General features: G+C 32.5%; 1 protein-coding gene across 7 annotated transcripts; it reads right to left on the reverse strand.

Annotated features, from left to right (window-relative positions):
* Window positions 1-1,365: 1,365 nt before the first annotated feature.
* On the reverse strand, window positions 1,366-17,977 carry LOC136038064 (protein asteroid homolog 1-like). Of its 7 annotated transcripts, XM_065721026.1 has the most exons (4): window positions 17,866-17,924; window positions 13,108-13,236; window positions 5,864-6,741; window positions 1,366-3,243 (listed from the first exon to the last, which is right to left on the reverse strand). In XM_065721026.1, exons 3-4 carry the CDS (start codon window positions 6,674-6,676, stop codon window positions 2,023-2,025), a joined length of 2,034 nt encoding a protein of 677 aa, XP_065577098.1. In that variant the 5' UTR covers window positions 6,677-6,741; window positions 13,108-13,236; window positions 17,866-17,924; the 3' UTR covers window positions 1,366-2,022. The 7 variants fall into 7 exon arrangements, with proteins under 7 accessions (XP_065577098.1, XP_065577100.1, XP_065577103.1 ...); XM_065721028.1 differs by lacking the exon at window positions 13,108-13,236 and having other exon boundaries at window positions 17,855-17,977; XM_065721031.1 differs by lacking the exon at window positions 13,108-13,236 and having other exon boundaries at window positions 17,866-17,943.
* Window positions 17,978-19,105: the final 1,128 nt, after the last annotated feature.

The following is a 19,105-nucleotide window of genomic DNA, read 5'->3' on the forward strand; positions in this document are numbered from 1 at the left end:
CAAGAATCCTCGATTGTATTGTCGAAACTTTACGCGGTATTATCAAAAATTAGCACACAGACACACAAAATGAGACACAGAGACGAGAGAGAGAGAGAGAGAGAGAGAGAGAGAGAGAGAGAGAGAGAGAGAGAGAGAGAGAGAGAGAGAGAGAGAGAGAGAGAGAGAGAGAGAGAGAGAGAGAGAGAGAAGAGAAGAGAGAGAAGAGAAGAGAGAGAGAGAAGAGAAGGCAAGAAAGAGAGAGAGAGAGAGAGAGAGAGAGAGAGAGAGAGATATGGCACTCTTCTAAAAAAAGTAAAAAAAAAATTGTCACTACAAATATCATTTCCATAATAGGAAAAATCACGACTAACATATCAATATCAGGTTGATTTCGTAGTTCTAAAATATCACAAGTGATTTTTTTTTTTTTTTGAAGCATATTTTATGTAATTTTAAAACATGAAAAAAAAATTCCAATAAAAAATTAGTCCTAAAAAATTGTTTTTTAATAGGAAAAATCACGACTAATATACCTATATCATTTATGAGAGGGACGGGTTGCCAGTTAAGGGAAAAGGGGAGTATGTGGGTCAGATCAGGCAGCAGAATGTCCTTAACTTTTTCTAATGTTTCGGGGTATAAGGGAAAGCATTTTGTATTTTTGGGGGGATTGAAAAGAACTAGTACTTTCAAAGATTTTTTTTTATTATTATTTATTGATAAAAATAATTGGTTCATAACAATGAGAAAACGCTATTTGGGCGAAATTCAAAAGCTGGGAAAATTTTCTGAGACTGGGACTGAACCATAAAGGTCTTTTTTTGTAGGTTTTAACTGATGCCGTTTGTTGATTGCTGTTTTGTTCGTAGTGTCATAGCTCTTTGTTGGCTTTTAGACAAAGATAAATCATTATCAATTATGTCTGATGTATTGAAGCTTTTTGAAAGTGTGTTTCATTTGATTTTTGACTGTGTAACGTTGGAGGATTTTAAGAGGTCAAATCTATCAGTATATAAGATGAAAAGCGGCTGGTAATTGTGATAAGGGCTGGGTGCTATCTAGGGTGTTGTTAGACAACTGACATGATCCCTCAGGGTAGGTACACAAGTGTTCAAAATGTAGTGTTATTGTTAAATCTCAAAGGATAAAACTTCTCCATGTAAAGGGAATTCAAAGGCTTTTGTTTTATGCGGGCTATTCCCAATATTTGGAGCCCTTGTCTTTGGTGCTAAATTCATTTAGAGGCACATTTTTAAACTTTTGACCAAAAAAACCAGACTTGTAGGCCATTAATATTCTTTCCTTTCCTCTAGTAGAAATTAGAGGGGTAAATTTCTACTTAAAAAAAAAAAAAAAAACAAAAAAAAACATGACAGACACGGCTATCAGTAATATGTTTTTAATTTCAAACCGAAACTTCAAGTGCTATAACAAAATAAAATAAACAAAAGACAAATGATTGATCTCTACGTGATGTTTACATGATGTTTCTACAGAGCAGAAACATCATGAAGTGACGTTTTATGATTCAGCATGAAGATCAGACAATGATACAAAAACAAATCAGCTAAATTCGTATCAAATACTACCATGAGTAAAATAATAGTTTGCTCACATACTTTGGCTAAATCGTAAATGACAACTTTACGAAATGAAATCAATATTTGAACGAGTCAGCTGCCAAATCGGATGACTCTAACATTAAACCGGAGGAAGGTGACAAACAAGATTACATTGATGACTTTGATTATAAAATACCGAGGACTTAATGAAAAACTATTTTAGCTTACGTTTGAAGTATAATGAATTTGCTATTTCACAAACAAGTTAATTCAAATAGCTTCAATTTTTTGTTAGCATTGTTAAAAAGAAATATTCAATTCAAGTCTTTTTCTTTTGTGTTCAATCTAGATCTTCGATTCTTCTTTTTACGAAATTTCCATTGCGAACTTCCTAAGGGAAAAATCAAAAGATATTTTGACGCTAAGAGATTGTCGATTTGGCTTCTGGACAGCTCCTTGGAGTGAGGAAAACTGGTTGTTATACTTTCAATCTCATTAGCATATCATCAAGATTTCTCAATGTTTCATTCGAATTATCTTGCTTGCACTGACCTTTAGTCAATGAAGAAAACGTTAAAACAACTTGCTTCAAGAGCCTATAAACAGATTTACAAGTGCTAAAAGTTTCAATCCAGTTAGAGTTGGAGAAAATATATGAAGCCAAGTTGTGCAAAAAGAATCCATTGAAGCATAAAACTGAGTTGGTTTCTGGATATGGACAACCGAGTAGCCGATTCATGTAAGTTACAAAGTACAGGATCATTTGGAATTCTGCATATTTATGAACGGTTCTTTTGTAGTATTTACACGCATTCGAGCTTTTCGCTGCATTGTCGTATCTACTGACTTTATATTTTGGTTTTGCAATGCTTTTCTGAGTACATCCGCGATCTTCTAAGATTTTGATCGCTAAATCACAATCCGATTTATCCAATCTGTTCCAGAGATTTTTTATAGTATTATTTGGATCACCCTCAATTCCAGAAAAAGAGTCAGACGCCTGATTCTGTCTATGACCATACTTTCCTACCGATCGCTGGACAACAAGCATCATAATCAATGCATCCACTTGATGTGAACTTGGATTAGTTTCATTATTCCAAAAGATCATTGAGCCAATAAACATTTGAATGTCCTTAGGAAATTGTTTGATGGTTCTAGATTGGAAATCATTGAGTTTCATTACTTGGTTGAAAAAACGTTCCTTGGTCCCCGAAGGTAGCAAAGGTATGTCTTCTAAGTTTGGTATCGTTACGCATTGGCCTTCATAAAAAGGAATATTACGTTCTTCAATTGTCGCTCCAGATCTAAACTGTACAGCTAGGTGAGCAACTTTCACATTTGTTGACTCCAAAGAAATGTTTCTATAGTCATGACTTAAAAGCACCGCTGACAGACCTTTAACAATATCCATTGCTGGCAATACGCTGTAGGGCTCTTTTAATTCTTCTACCTGGGCGAAATAAAAAAATTCTTGAGCGCAAACAATTCTCAAAATCCACGGAGGGAACATAGCTTCCCGCGAAGCCGTCATGAACCACTGAGGCAAAGCTCTGTTTCCTTTCGAATTAATGATGATTTCCTTTCCACTTCCTTTAAAGAAATATTCAAGAGCAGTTGGTTTTCCTTCAGTTTTGCCGTAATACGCCAGAAGCTTCTTTAAGTCTTCCTTTTTTTCTTCCTCGACAAGAGATAATATCTGGAACAGAAATACAGAAAGTAAAAAACCTGTACTACTGTGCAATTAAAAGCTGTACCTTGGAGACGAAGAGCCTGCACGAAGATGAGGGTAGTTACTCACCGCCCAATTGGTATATTTTTTTCAATACCTTATGTTACTAGATTCCAAAGATTTCAAAGAGCTACAATAAAATAAAAAGAGTTGAAATCAACTTACATACAAAGTATACCTTCAAAAGGATAAAAATTACAACAGACGAAAGAAAAATTACACAAATGGTAAAGTTAAATTTTAAATGAAAAGGAATTATTATAAGCAATTGCCGCCCACCACAAACCGTTTGGTCACGTGAATCATTGGTGCGCATGGATGCAACGGGATAAAGGACGGTTCTTGCTTTCCGACAGTTTCAACACTTCAACGGGTAGCAAACATTCTAACTTCCTTGAACACTTTCTAAGACCTTCCGTTTTACATCATGAGACCAAGAAAAAAAAAACGACAGTTTGTTTTTTGACAATGTCTGTGATTTGCCGATGGGGGTAAATAGCATTGGAAAAGATATTATAAATCCCCTGCTTTCAGGAAAAAATAAATTGGAACGTTTGGTTTTCTAGAAGCAAATTCTAAGGAATAAAAAACAACATTTTAAAATGCTATGCTTCAATTTGTCAATAAGAAACTGCTGAATTCAAGCTATAGCATAGGTTTTGAACCCTCTTCCCTGGAATTCAGTAAAATTAAATAGCCAAGAAAAGTCTTAAGATAAGCTTATCTAAATTAAAGCATATTTCTCAACCTGAAGTAACACATCATAGGGTTATAACCATCCGGCTATGACGGAAAAATAATGATTTATATAAAATATATCAAACTAATATAACCCAGACCATGTTTCACTCTTATTTAAAAATTCCGCTCGAAGTGGAAATTTTTTATGCATACCTCTCAGACCCATAGGGAAAACATTCAATAATTTAGTTAGATTTCTCGTGAAGGACAAGCGCAATAAAGAAAATTTTGAAAATTTTACACGAAAAAAAAATCGCAGGGAATAAAACGAGCCAATCCACTGTCTGCTAATATAAGGTGTACCTAGTGTGGCCACGCAACTGCGGTGGTGCATGCCTATGAGAAATCTCAAAACTTTTTGCGGGTATATTTTCTTTTTTAGCTTATAGCTTTGGGGATAGACAAAAGCTGTCAAGTAAATTTCAGAATGGAATTAGCCAAAGTGGTTGAAGTATACTCTAAAATACCGGAGGAGGGTTTGGTGAACAAAAAAAAAGCAAAAACATAAAACGTTAAAAATGACACGATTTAGTTCATGTTATTGATTTCAGGAGGGAAGGATGCAACCTACTTAAAACTATGCTATTACTATAGGTTTGTGTAAGAATTTTATGTGAGCGAAGATCCAAAATGAACTAAATATGAATAGACAATGTGCGTATTTGATGAACGTTTTTAAACGTTTTTAAAAAATACGTTTTTAAATGGCCAATTCACATGTTATAACCATGTTGATAACCAGGGCAGGATTAACACCTTGCGGGTGTAGCCACCGAGTTAGAGGGTCCTTAGGCTAAAGCCTATACAGGACTATTTGGTGATACAGTCTTGCTAGTAGTACATCTTACTGCTACTTTTGACTGGGAACTTACAAAGCACACTTTAAGCATCCTTTCATCCTAAGGTACCAACTCTAGCATTGCCTTCTTTGCTGGTTTTTGACGGCTAGGTCAACTTTGGCTTCACACTTTTTCTCTGTTGCCCCAGTAGAAAACTTCACATTTATCAAACAGGATTGAAGCAAACCCATTTAGTCAAGCTTCAGATAGAGCTGTTATTTCAACTTTGTATAACCAAACGGTCCTAATCACACCCTCTTGGCAGCCGGGTAGTGTCTCAGGATTTATAGTTTGAACATTACAAAAGGAAAGACGGAAAGGTTAGTTCGATGTCAGAAATCGCTTCTAGGGACGGCTAGTAGTTATTGCCGCAGAAGTAAAAAAGTCTGCGGCTTTTTGTTGTCGTTTCATAAATCATCAAATCTTCTACAAGGATAGGAGATTAGCCTATCACCCAACCTTCGCTCTTTTTTGTACCAGTTGACCTTTTGTTTTAAGGAACCTATTAATGACTTTGACGGAATAGCTCCTTCCGATTACTTTTACAAATAGATGAGAAACAAAGCTGTTTGTCAAGTACCCTCTTTCTATCTGTATTCTCCTTTCAGTGATGAGAGGGAATATTTATTCCACCTTTATTTTTCAATAAAAACTTGTCTTTTCAACTACTACTGATAATCAAAAAGCTGATTTTTTATTCTAGGGAATATAATTTCTGGATTTACAAGTTGTTTAATCCTACATCCTCTCTTCTCATAGCAACAACTTCTTCTCACGTCAAACCAACACCATATGGTTACACTTACAAAAAAAATTCAACTTTACCGCACCAATAAACTCTTGGTGCAGTAAAGTTAAGGTGTAAAAGTTGAAAATTGAAACTTTGATAGATATAATACCAAATTTATAACGATTTTCTATGAAGACTTTACATACCTTTTTATCTCTTCCACTCCTGAAACTAAAAAAATTAAAAATCTAAGAAAATTACTAGATAGAAAATTTACCTTTACATGAACATCGTCAATCTTGTGCTGTCTTAACCAGGATGCAGCAACATCTATCCTGGATTGGATATTAAAATTTTTCTGAGTGTCATGAGGGTTTGTCAAAGATTTAAAATCAATCAAACCATTTCCAAGTAAAACTCCCAGATATGGTAAATGTGTACTTGGTAAAGATAAATAATCTACAAATTTATCAGCCAGAAAAATTTTGCATTTCAACGAAGATGAGTGTTTTCCTTTTTCGTTATATCTAGCCATCATACCTTTACCTAGGTTCAGAGACTTTAAAGGTATTTGTTTGACGCCAAAGATCAAATAATCTGAGTCGTTACTTAACACGGGGTAATGCAAGCTTTTTGCAAACAAAGCAGTCTCTTCGTCAGCTTCAAAGTCATTTTGAATAACTTTGAAATTAAACATTTTGCAAGCATTGATAAATACCTCTACGCCAAAGAGTGGAAACACTTCATTCTGGTATTGGTTCCCCGGAAAGCATTTTGTAGACTTGCGCAATCTGTCATGACGATTTTTCATTTTTTTGTTTCTATTTCTATTATCCACGCCAAGTGCTCCGTTTAGAACCATGATCGGTGTTATATTGCATTGCTTGAGTAATGAGTTAAAATCGCAATACTCGGCAAATAGTTTGTCATAGTTGCCTCCAAAAGCAGGATCCATGTCATAGCTAGAATTATGAATAGTAACAGCTACATTGTTTACATCAACAATTACTGTAGTTGATGTTAATTCATGGTCCTTAAGAAATTTATCTCCTTGTTTTTCAATGTAAGAAAACAGTCCTCGAATAACCATTATGAAACTGATTGGAAACAGCCTTCACATCCGCATTGAGAAATGAATCTTGACCTATGAAATCCCTGGAAAAAAAAATTAATTCACTACTAGCTGATTGAATGGCAATATCTAACAAATACTTGGCATTTTAGGCTATATTTTTTTCATTAACCTCCTGGCCTTTAAAACTTTGATGACAAGAAATGTCATAAAAATTTGTCATCAGAATCTCCCACATTGATGGAAGGAGCAATGACCTAATTCATTTTTTAAGCAAGTGGCTAGCACCCTTGAGAGATTCTTTAGCTTTTCATTATATTTATGCCAGAAAACAATGGCAAGAATGCCAAAAATGGATATCTCAGACCAATGCATAGGCAGTTTGATAGCTTAAAAGACCTTTTCTAGGGGTCTTATCAGTTTTAAATTTGAAGTTATAAATTTTTTCAACTACAAGCCAATGACTGTTTTCTCTTGTTGTCTCATAAATTCATAGCTGCTGTACCCAGCTACTTGACATGGCAGTTATGTTGACATTTTGTAAGCTTTACCCTGTTTTTGGAGAGATTTAACAATATAATCTCTGCCAGAGTTGAGGCGATGAAAGTAACTTTTCATAATCTTGTTTGCATTGAGTCCCTTCTCCATGGGACTTGTAAGCAGGATTATATATATATATATATATATATATATATATATATATATATATATATATATATATATATATATATATATAATAAAACTTCAGGTGGCGATTGGTTACCACCTCCCAGCAGAAGTAATCCCCAGAATGACATCGTCAAACTAAACAAACACATGGCTCAATCATTTAGCATATTTGGTTGAATTAAATATGATAATTGTCAATATTCAAAGCACGAAGGGTTGTCACTGGCCAAAATGATTCCAAGAGGAATCATTTGACTCCAATGAGGAATCATTGGAATCAATTGATTCCAATGATTCCAATCAAGCAGCAACCAAGTAATGATTCAAGTATTAATAGCGTTAATTAAAGTAGCAGGGCTCAAGTAGTAGAATTTTAAACTTTTAGCTGGTAAATTGATCAAGAAAACCAAAAAGATACAGAAACTACACTAACAGAATAGTTATGGGCACTTGTTTCTTTTCTGTCTTCAAGGTACCAGTTTTAGATTTTGTTTTTTTTGGTTGTTGTTTCTTGTTTCTTTGTTTTTCATCAGATAATATTAACATGGAATCGTGCCTATAGTACCCAAAACTCTAAAAACAGAGCTTCGATAACAATATACTTACAAAATATCAGTTTTTCTATGGTAATTCTAAATATGTAAAATTAATTATATTTAAAGCTACCATGCCCAAAAAAATTAAAAGACTCAGAAAATTTGTCTAGCTATTCAAAAATAGTAAGAATATACCAAAAATAGTGAGTGATCTCGGTGAAGATTATACCGTCAAATCCAGCATTTCAGAGAACCCCAATATATAGGTTTTAAGTCTTTAACGATAAAAATATAAAATTTTGCTTTTTTTTCTGAGAAGGGGGATCATGGTCACGTGTTTTTTTTGTTTTGTTTTGTTTGTTTTTTTTTTCAGGGGTGATCCTACAAAAACAGTCCTAGAGTGTTGAGAAAGGTATTCTACTAACAGAAATTGAAATATCTAGTGCTCTTTTTCAGTAGCCAAAGATATTGCAGCGTTTTTTTTTCTCTTCTTTTGTGGTGTAAAATGTAGTCCATGCAAGATTAATATTTAATACGATAATCATTTTGGAGGTCCCAGTAGCTCAGATGATTTGTTTGATGCTCCATAAAATTATGTTTTTTGGTGTATAATCGCGAATTGCCTGCTATAGAAATGACCCAGTGAATCTTTGTGTGGGTGGGGGAGGATCCTTGAAGCCTCAAAAATACATTTCCATGCTCAAATTTTCACCTTTCGGTGATCTTCATATACAGAAGGAGGTATGAGGGAGGGAAAGCAAATTTAATGTCTAATCTTACTTCATTCTGGGGACTTTTTTGGACTGACGCTGTAAGATAGGTTATGTTGGGTGATATTTTCCCTATTTTTTTTTAAGTATTTTAAAAATAGCACAGTCGATTACATTAATATGCTTATCTGTGTTATAAAAGCCCTATTAGAAGCTTTGTTTTTCTAAGATTCCAATGGGGTACATTATTTCTAACTTTTTCATTTTTATATTATTTTTTTCTAGTTTTTCAGTTGGCAATCACTAAAAAACAAATACCAAAAAAATGCCTGATAAATATATAAAAAAGACTGTAATACTCTTTCTCAAAACGGACCTTGACTTAACGAATATCAATTTAACTTTGAATCCCCAATCTAGCATTTTAACTTTGAATACCACCATCTATGACTGTGAATTAATAGATGGCAGCAATAGAGGTTTCATTGAATAAAATATTTTCATATGTTACGAAAACTCACCTGATTTTATTGTTTCTTAGTTATTTTTTTTTTCCTTTTCCAAGACAAAGTGAAAGGTTTTGATTTTTTCTTTGCAAAATCAAAAAGTATTTTTTGTTGTAATAACATTTTAGGTAATACAAAACAATAGTAATTTTGCCCTTTTCCTTTGTATTGGAATGTCGTTAAGAATCAAACAAAAAACCAGTTCCGTTGTCTTTAAAAATAAAAAATTAGAGCGCCATAGAAATAAAAGAAACAGAACAACGTAATGCAAGGGAAAAAAATTATTCAAACAGTGTCCTATACATTTTTTACAAGTTATTAATTATATATTATTAATATTATCATTAATTTGGCTGATATTATCAAAATCTAGACTAACGTGCTATTAAAATTGTGCATGTTATTATCAAAATCCTGCCAAGTATTACCAAAATTTTGTGCAATATTAGCAAAATCTTGTCTGACATTATCAAAAATCTTGAACTATATCATCAAGAATATCCCTTGCTATAATGAGAATCCTCTATGGCAAAGCCAAAATCTTACATGAAATTATTACAATTTTGCAAGTTATTAACAAAATCGTGCATGGTATCATGAGGATCTTACCTGCTAGTAACAAAATATTTCCTGGTACTATCAACACGTGCCTGATAGTATAAGAAACATTGCCAAGTATTAACAAAATCTTGGTAAACATTTCTGAAATCACTGGAAACCACTAGCCACCATCTTAATTCAATATACAAGAAAGTGTCTGCCTTTATTGAAGGTCAAAAAATTGTTTCACAATAAAACAAAGGCTCCAATTAAGCTTGTGAAATCGTGTGACCTTCGCTCAAGACCACAGAAATCTTACATACAAATAGAACATAGATAAAGTAACAGTCCATTGACCAAACAGTTACGTGACTAATTAAACAACTGTGTTTTTAATAAAAAAAAATGATTTAAATTGTTATGTAATTTCATTTACCTCACATTTAGAAAATCCCATACAGCTGCGTTTGACTCTTGAAAACCCCCATAAAATTCTGTCTGTATATTTTTTAACTTTATTTTGAAAAATTCTGGTCTACATATTTCTGACTTTGGAAAAATGGTGTTCCCCTATCTCAGATTTCAGTGAAATTCCGTTAAAATTCATTCTCATGTGTCTCTGCCTCTTCAAAAATCCTCATCCCAATATTTTTTATCTGTTCCTCACGAACTATTGCCAAATTTGTGTTAAAAAACTCGTTATTCAGTTTAAAAAGAACTTGTTATTCGGTTTAAAAAAAACTGGTTGTGTATAAATCAAATTATTAAAATGGAAATATCTTTTTACTGTGAATGTAGCATATGCAATTGTATTTTCATTATGTCACTAATTTTTAAGAGTCTAGATCAGAAGATTTTTAACTTATGAATGCTAGAGTAATTGAAGAGAATCTCCAAAAGATTAATGGAAAAACTTAGATTTGCTATTCTCATTATAAACGCTGAGAATGGAGAGAAACACATCTTTATATTGGTCAGGAAAACAAGTAATGGACAAAAGGGCACCCTCATCGCTCCAAGAAATCTGAAAAGAATAGAAAAGCTCTTGGAAAAGGAGTACTCTATGACAGAAAAGAAGACTTTACCTGCAGGGAATCTGCAAATTCTTTGAGAAATGAGGGAAACGATTCGTATAAAAAAATTAGAACATACAAAGTATCATCATGTAGTTTTGGAAGAACTCCAGTTTATCAATTTGCGCCAAATCTTGCTACTGATGGCTATTATAAGAATATATTTACATGAAATTTGTAATAAATCTTTTTCTTCCCTATTAATTTTGTCTTAAACTACTTTAAACTACTTTAAGGTAACGGATTAAAAAACATATGCTTTACTGCCAACAAGGACCATTCGAAAAATAAAGACTGTTTTGAGCCTTAAGATATTTATTGTTTAAACATATTCAAAAGGATCTTTTTTCATATTTAAACAAAAGTAGTCCTTAAAGTTAAATTTTATACATCCACAAACGAAGATCCCATGATATATCTTACTTTTACTGTGTCGTATGAACTTATTACGATCACGTATATTCATTGGTATCCATTGCGTGATCTTGAATTTGGGAAGATGATATACCCCTTCAAATTTGAGACGTTAAGGCTATTATAAATCTAAAAGTTAAATTTTGGGGTCAAACTTTAGTATTATAAGTTTATCTTCAGCCACATTACTTATTACATACAGTGTTTCAACTCAAAAAAAAGTTGCATATTTCTCTGACTTCTTCCTGAACAGTACTCCATTCCTTACCACTTTTATTATATGGTGTAATCACGCGGTCGTAAAATCACAGTCCACTTATTTAGGGTAATACAGAACTTCGAAAGCTTTTATCATGGCCAAACCTCTTATAGTTCACTTTCCAGCGATAAAGTCAATTTCTTCATGTTAACAGTCAATAATAAAAACGCACATTCAAATATAAATCCACAAGATGATTTTTTCAAGACAATAAATTTAGTATCATATAGTCCAGTCATCTTGGGAGCTACCGATGTAGCATTTAAGCAGCGAAACGCTTCGTCAAACTTTTATACCGTTGCTCATGGTTAAAAAGACTTTTTTGTAATAGAAAAAGAAGTAGTTCATCGATTCTATATATATATATATATATATATATATATATATATATATATATATATATATATATATATATATATATATATATATATATATATATATATATATATATATATATATATATATATATATATATATATATATATATATATATATATATATATATATATATATATATATATATATATATATATATATATATATATATATATATATATATATATATATATATATATATATATATATATATATATATATATATATATATATATGTATATATATGCAATAAACTCTTACGTAACCGATTTCTCTAGCCTTATGTGATACTTATAGGAGCAATGAAGTCTTGTATAAACAATTTCTCTGGGCTGGATTGTTAGTGCGCAATGATTTAGCCCTAAGGCACTTGAAAGATCAATGAACTTTTGCATAACCGATTTCTCCGGCTCTGGTTCCGATTCCGGTTCCAGTTCCAGTTTCATCGATTCTGGTTCCATTTCCACCGATACTGGTTCGGGTTTCTTGGGTTCAAATTCCACTGGTTTCGGTTCTGATTCCAGTCCCACCAGTTTCAGTTCCGTAGCCGGTTCCAGTTACGTCGGTTCCATTTCCACCGGTTCTGGTTCCAGTTACGTGAGTTTTGGTACCGGCTCTGCCGGTTGCATAGCCAGTTCCAGTTCTGTCGGTTCCAGTTCTGTAACCAGTTTTGCCGGTTCCTGTTTTGTAACCAGTTCCACAACCTGTTCCGGTTTTTTAACATAAAAATTTTTTCAAGTCTTTAAATGTAACTGGATAAAATAATAACAAAAAAATTCGGTTGAATTTTTAAAGAATATAAAATGAAAATAGAATTGTATGCTAGTCAAAATTATTTTTTAGAATAACAACATTTAACATAGTTTTGCTATAAATTTTTTCGGAATATGGAATCAAAATGGTGCATTTTTAGCCATTAGTTTTCTTGTAATAAATAGTATCAGAGTCAGTTTAAAATAAAAATAGAAACAAAACAAAATGTTATTTTGGATTTTTTTTTTTTAGCAAATAAGGTTCAGAGATAAGTGAGAGAAATGGGAATAAATGAAGCCTGAGTAAACTAGCTAACATGTCGCGAAACAAACTCTGTTGGGATCAATGAACTACTGCCTTAGCTTTTAAGAAACATCTCTTTTTAACCATTTGCGATGGTATAAAAGTTTGATGAAGTGCTTCTCTGCTTAAATACTACGTATTGGGATAACTCACAAGATTATTGTACTATATGAGACTAATTTTATTAGCTTGTACAAATCACCATAAGGAGTTATATTTGAATGTACACTTTTGTTATTGACTGTGGAATATGAAAAAATTGACTTTTATCTCTGGAAAGTGAACTATAAAATGTTTAAACAAGATACTACCTTTGGAAGCATTAAATTATGCCATAAAAACCGACTGGAATTTTATGACCAAATAATAAAAGTTTTCAAGAACTTAGTACTGTTGAAGAGGAGGTCAGAGAAATGTGCAATTTTTTCGGAATTGAAGTGCTGCATGTAAGAGGTAATGTGCCTACGATTTAACTTTCATTCGAAGCCGTGATCTCTAAAATCCAATTTTCAATTTAGAAGAGTTTGAATGTCCCTAATTTGAAAACACTTAATGTTAACCTCTCTTCTTGAGCGTTTAAACCCCAGAAAATCGAAACACTCGAAATAGGTCCAAAATTCTCTCTTCTACCGAAAACATTACCGTGGCAGATATAGTTTCTTCTCTAGAGACATCTTTTCATAAACACTGCATATCTGTTTCTAATCCTGATGAAGTTAAGTTCTATCTCATAAACACCCTTTAGAACAGCTAAGAAAAAGTTAAGTCTCCTACTACTTTCACACCAAAAAATTTGCAGGACATAAAAACATTATATAATCTCCGCAAATACCCGTCTATTATAGTTACCAAAGCAGATAAAAAGCATTTCACTTGTTGTCACGGATACGACAGCCTATGACAACAAAATCTTTTCATATTTAAATGACACAACTACATATAAAACGAAAACGTATCATCCTACTAATCAGTTTGCTAATAATATTATAAACAAACTAAAGCAACTGAAACAGAATTGTAAAATCACCAGACAATAACACAATAAATTTTTGTTTATTATAAGCCCCCATGGTAGTTTCTGTCCAAAATTCTATTGTTTACCACAAATGGTAAACATGATATTCCCTTAAGACCTATCTTAGCATGTACTAAAGCCCCCGCTTACAATATCGGAAAATGGTTTCACACAGGTTTCAAACCTTTACTGTATTCCCAAAATGTTTATAATAGTAATTTGGCAGATTTAGTTAAAATATTTAATAACACAAGTATTTCAGGAAACACAACAGTTGGTAGTTTGCCATTGTTTCCATATACGGATTTAGATGTGGCTATTTCTAAGCTGTTATTAAACAGTAAAATAGAAGAAAATTATCACTTAAACGAAGTTTCAGTGACATGAATTGATTGTAAAGTTTTAATTACTCTAGTTGAAATTTGTAATAATTTTTTAATGCATTGTCAGTTTCGTGATTCCTTTTATCAGCAAATAAATGGGCTACCAATGAGAACACCTTTATCCAGGCAACTGGCAAATATTAATTTCGAGAACCTTGAAAATTGGGCATTAAATTCTTATTTTGTAAAACATGTCTATTGGGGTCGCATCAAGGATGATGTAATTTCACTTTGGAATTATGGGAAAGTTGAACTTTGGGTTTCTTACATCATCTTAATACTTAGGATAAAAATTTGCAGCTTACCCTAGAAACTGAAAATGAACTACCGTTTTTAGATGTGAAAATTATTCGCAATACTGATAGACTGTATTATAGACAACCAACTTACTATCTATAGATGAACAACACAAAACGACGGATATTTTTATTTTAATTCAAATCACCCCCACAAGTTAAAAGAGTAATAATAAGTCCTCTCATTGATTGTTCTATGAACACTTGCTCCAGTTCTTACAGAAATACAGAAATAAATTTAATTAGAGATATTCGTTGTGCTAATGAATACCCCATTCCTTTTGTTAATTAATAAAAAAAGACATTTTTTGAACTGAAACTAAGGAGCGATATTAAAACTTAAAACGAACAGAAATTACTCCGTATATGAAAGGGGCTGTTCCCTCCTCAACGGCCCGCTCTTTACGCTAAAGTTTGACTCTTTCTCTCAATTCTACTTTTTAAAACAGTAAATACTTTAGTGCAAAGAGCGGGGCGTTGAGTGGAGAACAGCCCCTTTCATGTACGAAGTAATTTCTGTTCGTTTTAAGTTTTAATGTCGCTCCTTAATTTCAGTTAAAAACTTTTTTTTTAATTTAATTTTTGAACGTTTTTGAATTAATACATGTTTTGATTTTGGCTCTCTGCACATGAATAATTAAGACAAAATTTGCATATTTTTTTTTTCTTTTGCTAAATGGCTTTCTTGTAGTTTTGTTTGGACGATTTTGAGTAAAAAGGAGTGGAGGAGGATGCCTAGTTGCCGTCCAATTTTTTGGTTACTTAAAAAGGCAACTAGAACTTTAAATTTTTTAAGAACGTTTTTTTTATTATTACAAATAAACACAAGTTACGAATAAACTTACGTAACGCACTTCTGTATTCGTATGTTTTCATTACGTATATTTCTCCCCCTGGTCAACACCTTACTCTTTACACTAAAGCTTAAATTTTGTCCCAATTCCTTAAAAATGACCCCTGAATCACAGAGACCGTAGAATAAATAGTTGGAATTATTATAAATACTTTAGTGTAAAGACCGAGGTATTAGGAGGAGGTGAACCCTATGTGCGTAACGATTCCTGTTTGTTTTAAGTTTTGATGCTGCTTTTTACTTTCAGTTGAGAAAACTTTTCATATTTATTTTTATCATTGTTTTTTTTTAAATAACGATAGAAAATCCTGCATCCCCTTCGCGGAAGTTCTCTACCCCCCTAAAAATTCCTTCATGGAAAGATCCCTCCCATCTAGCCCTTCCCCTCAAACCCTCCTCTCCTAGCCAAAAAAATCCCCCTGAAAACGTCTCTACACTTCCAAATAACCATTACTATATGTAAATACTGGTCAAAGATTGAAAGGCCCTCCCGCGAGGACTCTGGGGGATTAAGTAGACCCCTAAAGACATAGTTATTAGATTTTTCGGCCATGCTGAATAAAATGGCTATCTTATAATTTTGATCCGGTGTTTTTAGGAAAAAATAATCGTGGGAGGGGGCCTAGGTGCCCTCTAGTTTTTTGGTCACTTAAAAAGGGCACTAGAAATTGTTAATTCCGTTAGAATGAGCACTCTTTCGACATTCTAGGACCATGGGTCGATACGATCACCCTTGGAAAAAAAAACAAATAAACAAATAAACACGCTTCCGTGTTCTGCCTTCTTGAAAAAAAAATACAATATCCCATATTTTTGTAGTTGGGAGCTTGAAATTTCTACAGTTAGGTTTTCTGATACGTTTAATCTGATGGTGTCATTTTCTTTAAGATTCAAGGAATTTTACGGGGTGTTTCCCCCTATTTTCTAAAATAAGGCAAATTTTCTCAGGCTCATAACTGTTGATAGGTATAACTAAAACTGATGAAACTTATATATTTAAAATCAGCATTGAAATGAAATTCTTTTGATGTAACTATTGGTATCAAAATTCCATTTTTTAGAGTTTTGGTTACTATTGAGCCGGGTCGCTCCTTACAAATACAACTAATTGTAGACTCTAATGACATTCCCGTAAAATCAAATATTTTTCACGGCAATTAGCACCCTACATACGTGTTGCTGGGACATCTCGCGGAAAAAAAACTAAAAAAGAAAAAAACAAATAAAAAAGGTAAACATCTAAAAAAAAGAAAAAAACTAAAAAAACTAAAACACCAAAAAAAGAAAAAACTAAAAAAGAAAAAAAATTAAATTAAAAAATCAGGGATTAAAAGAATTCAAAGACCTTAAAAAAGGAAACCAAAACTTTGAAACTTAGTATCGTAGATATCATTGTTAGAAATTGGACTTGCTTTAATAATCAAATATCTTTGAAAAAACATATATATGGTTTATAGTCTTTTAATATATAGGTTTTAAGTCTTTAATAATAAGAATATAAAATGTTGCTTTTTTTCTAAGAAGGGGGATCATGGACACGTATTTTTCTTGTTTTGTCTTTTTTTTTTCTCAGGGGTGATCGTACCAAAAACATAGTCCTAGAGTGTTGAGAAAGGTATTCTACAAACAGAAATTGAAATATCTAGTGCTCTTTTTCAGTAGCCAAAGATAATGCACCGTTTTTTTTTTCTCTTCTTTTGTGGTGTAGAATGTAGTCTATACAAGATTAATATTTAATACGGTCATCATTTTGGAGCTCCCAGTAGCTCAGCTGATTTGTTTGATGCTCCGCAAAATTATGTTTTTTGGTGTATAACCGCGAATTGCCTATTATAGAAATGAGCCAGTGAATCTTTTTGTGAGTGGGGGAGGATCCTTGAAGCCTCAAAAATGCATTTCCATGTATATAATATATATATATATATATATATATATATATATATATATATATATATATATATATATATATATATATATATATATATATATATATATATATATGTATTTTTGGTGTTGTGCTGACAACGGCCCTTTTATAGAGCCTCAAAATAATCAATGAACAGAATTCCACTGTCTTGAGAAAATGTCAGTTATGTTATGTAAGTTATGTTTGTTTTGTGGAGGGAGGGCGATATACCTAGAATAGGGTTTTACATATGAACTAAGACTATTCTAAACACAAATATTGGTTAAGCTTAAAGATGTTTATTGCTTGAACATATTCAAAGGTAATTTTCCAGGAAAAACATACATATCTACACAAAAATGACACTGAAGTTCACTATTACACATCCACAAACTGGGATCTCATATTATAGTATACTTTTACTATGTCGTAAGCACGTATCCCCATTAAGTATGTCCCTGGGTTTGCACTGCACGAAGAACCTAACCTAATCTTAGGGAAGGTGATAAACCTCCTGAAATCAGGGACATTCAAACTCTTCTAAATTGAAAAGCGGAATATAGGGGTCAGGATTTTGATTGAAAGTTAATTTGTAGGCACATTACCTTATACATACAACACTTCAACTCCAAAAATTTTATATTTCTCTGAATTCTTCCTCAACAGTACTTAGTTCCTTACTACTTTTATTATGTGGTCATAAAATCCTAATCAGTTTATATGGCGTAATGTAGTGCTCCCAAAGCTTTTATCTTGTTTAAACATTTTATAGTTCACTTTCCAGAGATAAAAGTCAATTTTTTCATATTCCACAGTCAATAACAAAAGTGTGCATTCAAATATAACTCCTTATGGTGATTTGTACAAGCTAATAAAATTAGTCTCATATAGTACAATCATCTTGGGAGCTATCAATGTAGTAAAGGAAAGAAGCACTTCATTAAACTTTTATACGAGCGCAAAAAGTTAAAAAGACATGTTTTGTAATAGCGAAAGCAGTAGTTCATTGATCCCAACAGAATTGGTTATGCAACTAGTAAGCTAGTTTACTCAGAGTTCATTTATTCCCATTTCTTTCACTTCTCTATAAACTTTATTTGTAAAAAAAAATCCAAAATAACTTTTGTTTTTTGTTTAACAAGGAAACTAACGCCTAAAAATTTACTGTTCATCTTTAACAATGACGAAAAATATGTATAACAAACAATTTTGATTTCATGCTCAAAAAATTTTTTATAGCAAAACTATGTTAAATGTTGTTATTCTAACAAATAATTTTGATAAGCATACGATACTATTCTAATTTCATGTTATAATAAAAGTAACCAAATAGTTTTGTTATAAGTATATGCAATTCTATTTAAAGACTTGAAAAAAGTTGAAAAACTGGAACAGGTTTTGGAACCGGTTACAAAACAGGAGCCGGCAAAACTTATTACGGAGCCGGAACTGACAGAAATGGAACTGATTATGAAACTGGCGGAGCCCAAACCAGAACCGGTGGAACTAACCAGAACCAGTATTCACCGATTTGGACTTGCTAAATATCGGTGAAACAGTTTTCACCGATTTGGACTTAAATACTCTGAATATTCATTCAGAGCCAACCCCTCTCCCCCACAACCTCCAAATGACGGGCTTACTTAGTCATTTTAAAAACTTCCATAACAAGATTTGGGTCAACATATACCCTAGTAAATAGAGATTTCATGCCTGAAAATATTGATTCTAAGCTGGGACCTCCGCTCTCTATGGTGTTATCAGCTAGTGTAAAGGTCCTAAGAATTGGTGAGGTATTTATCACTCTTGGATACTTTCACTAAAAAAAGTTGTAGGAACTGAAATGTCATCTTGCT

This window comes from Artemia franciscana, chromosome 17, assembly GCF_032884065.1.
Source record: "Artemia franciscana chromosome 17, ASM3288406v1, whole genome shotgun sequence".
In the NCBI taxonomy this organism is placed as follows: Eukaryota; Metazoa; Arthropoda; class Branchiopoda; order Anostraca; family Artemiidae; genus Artemia; species Artemia franciscana.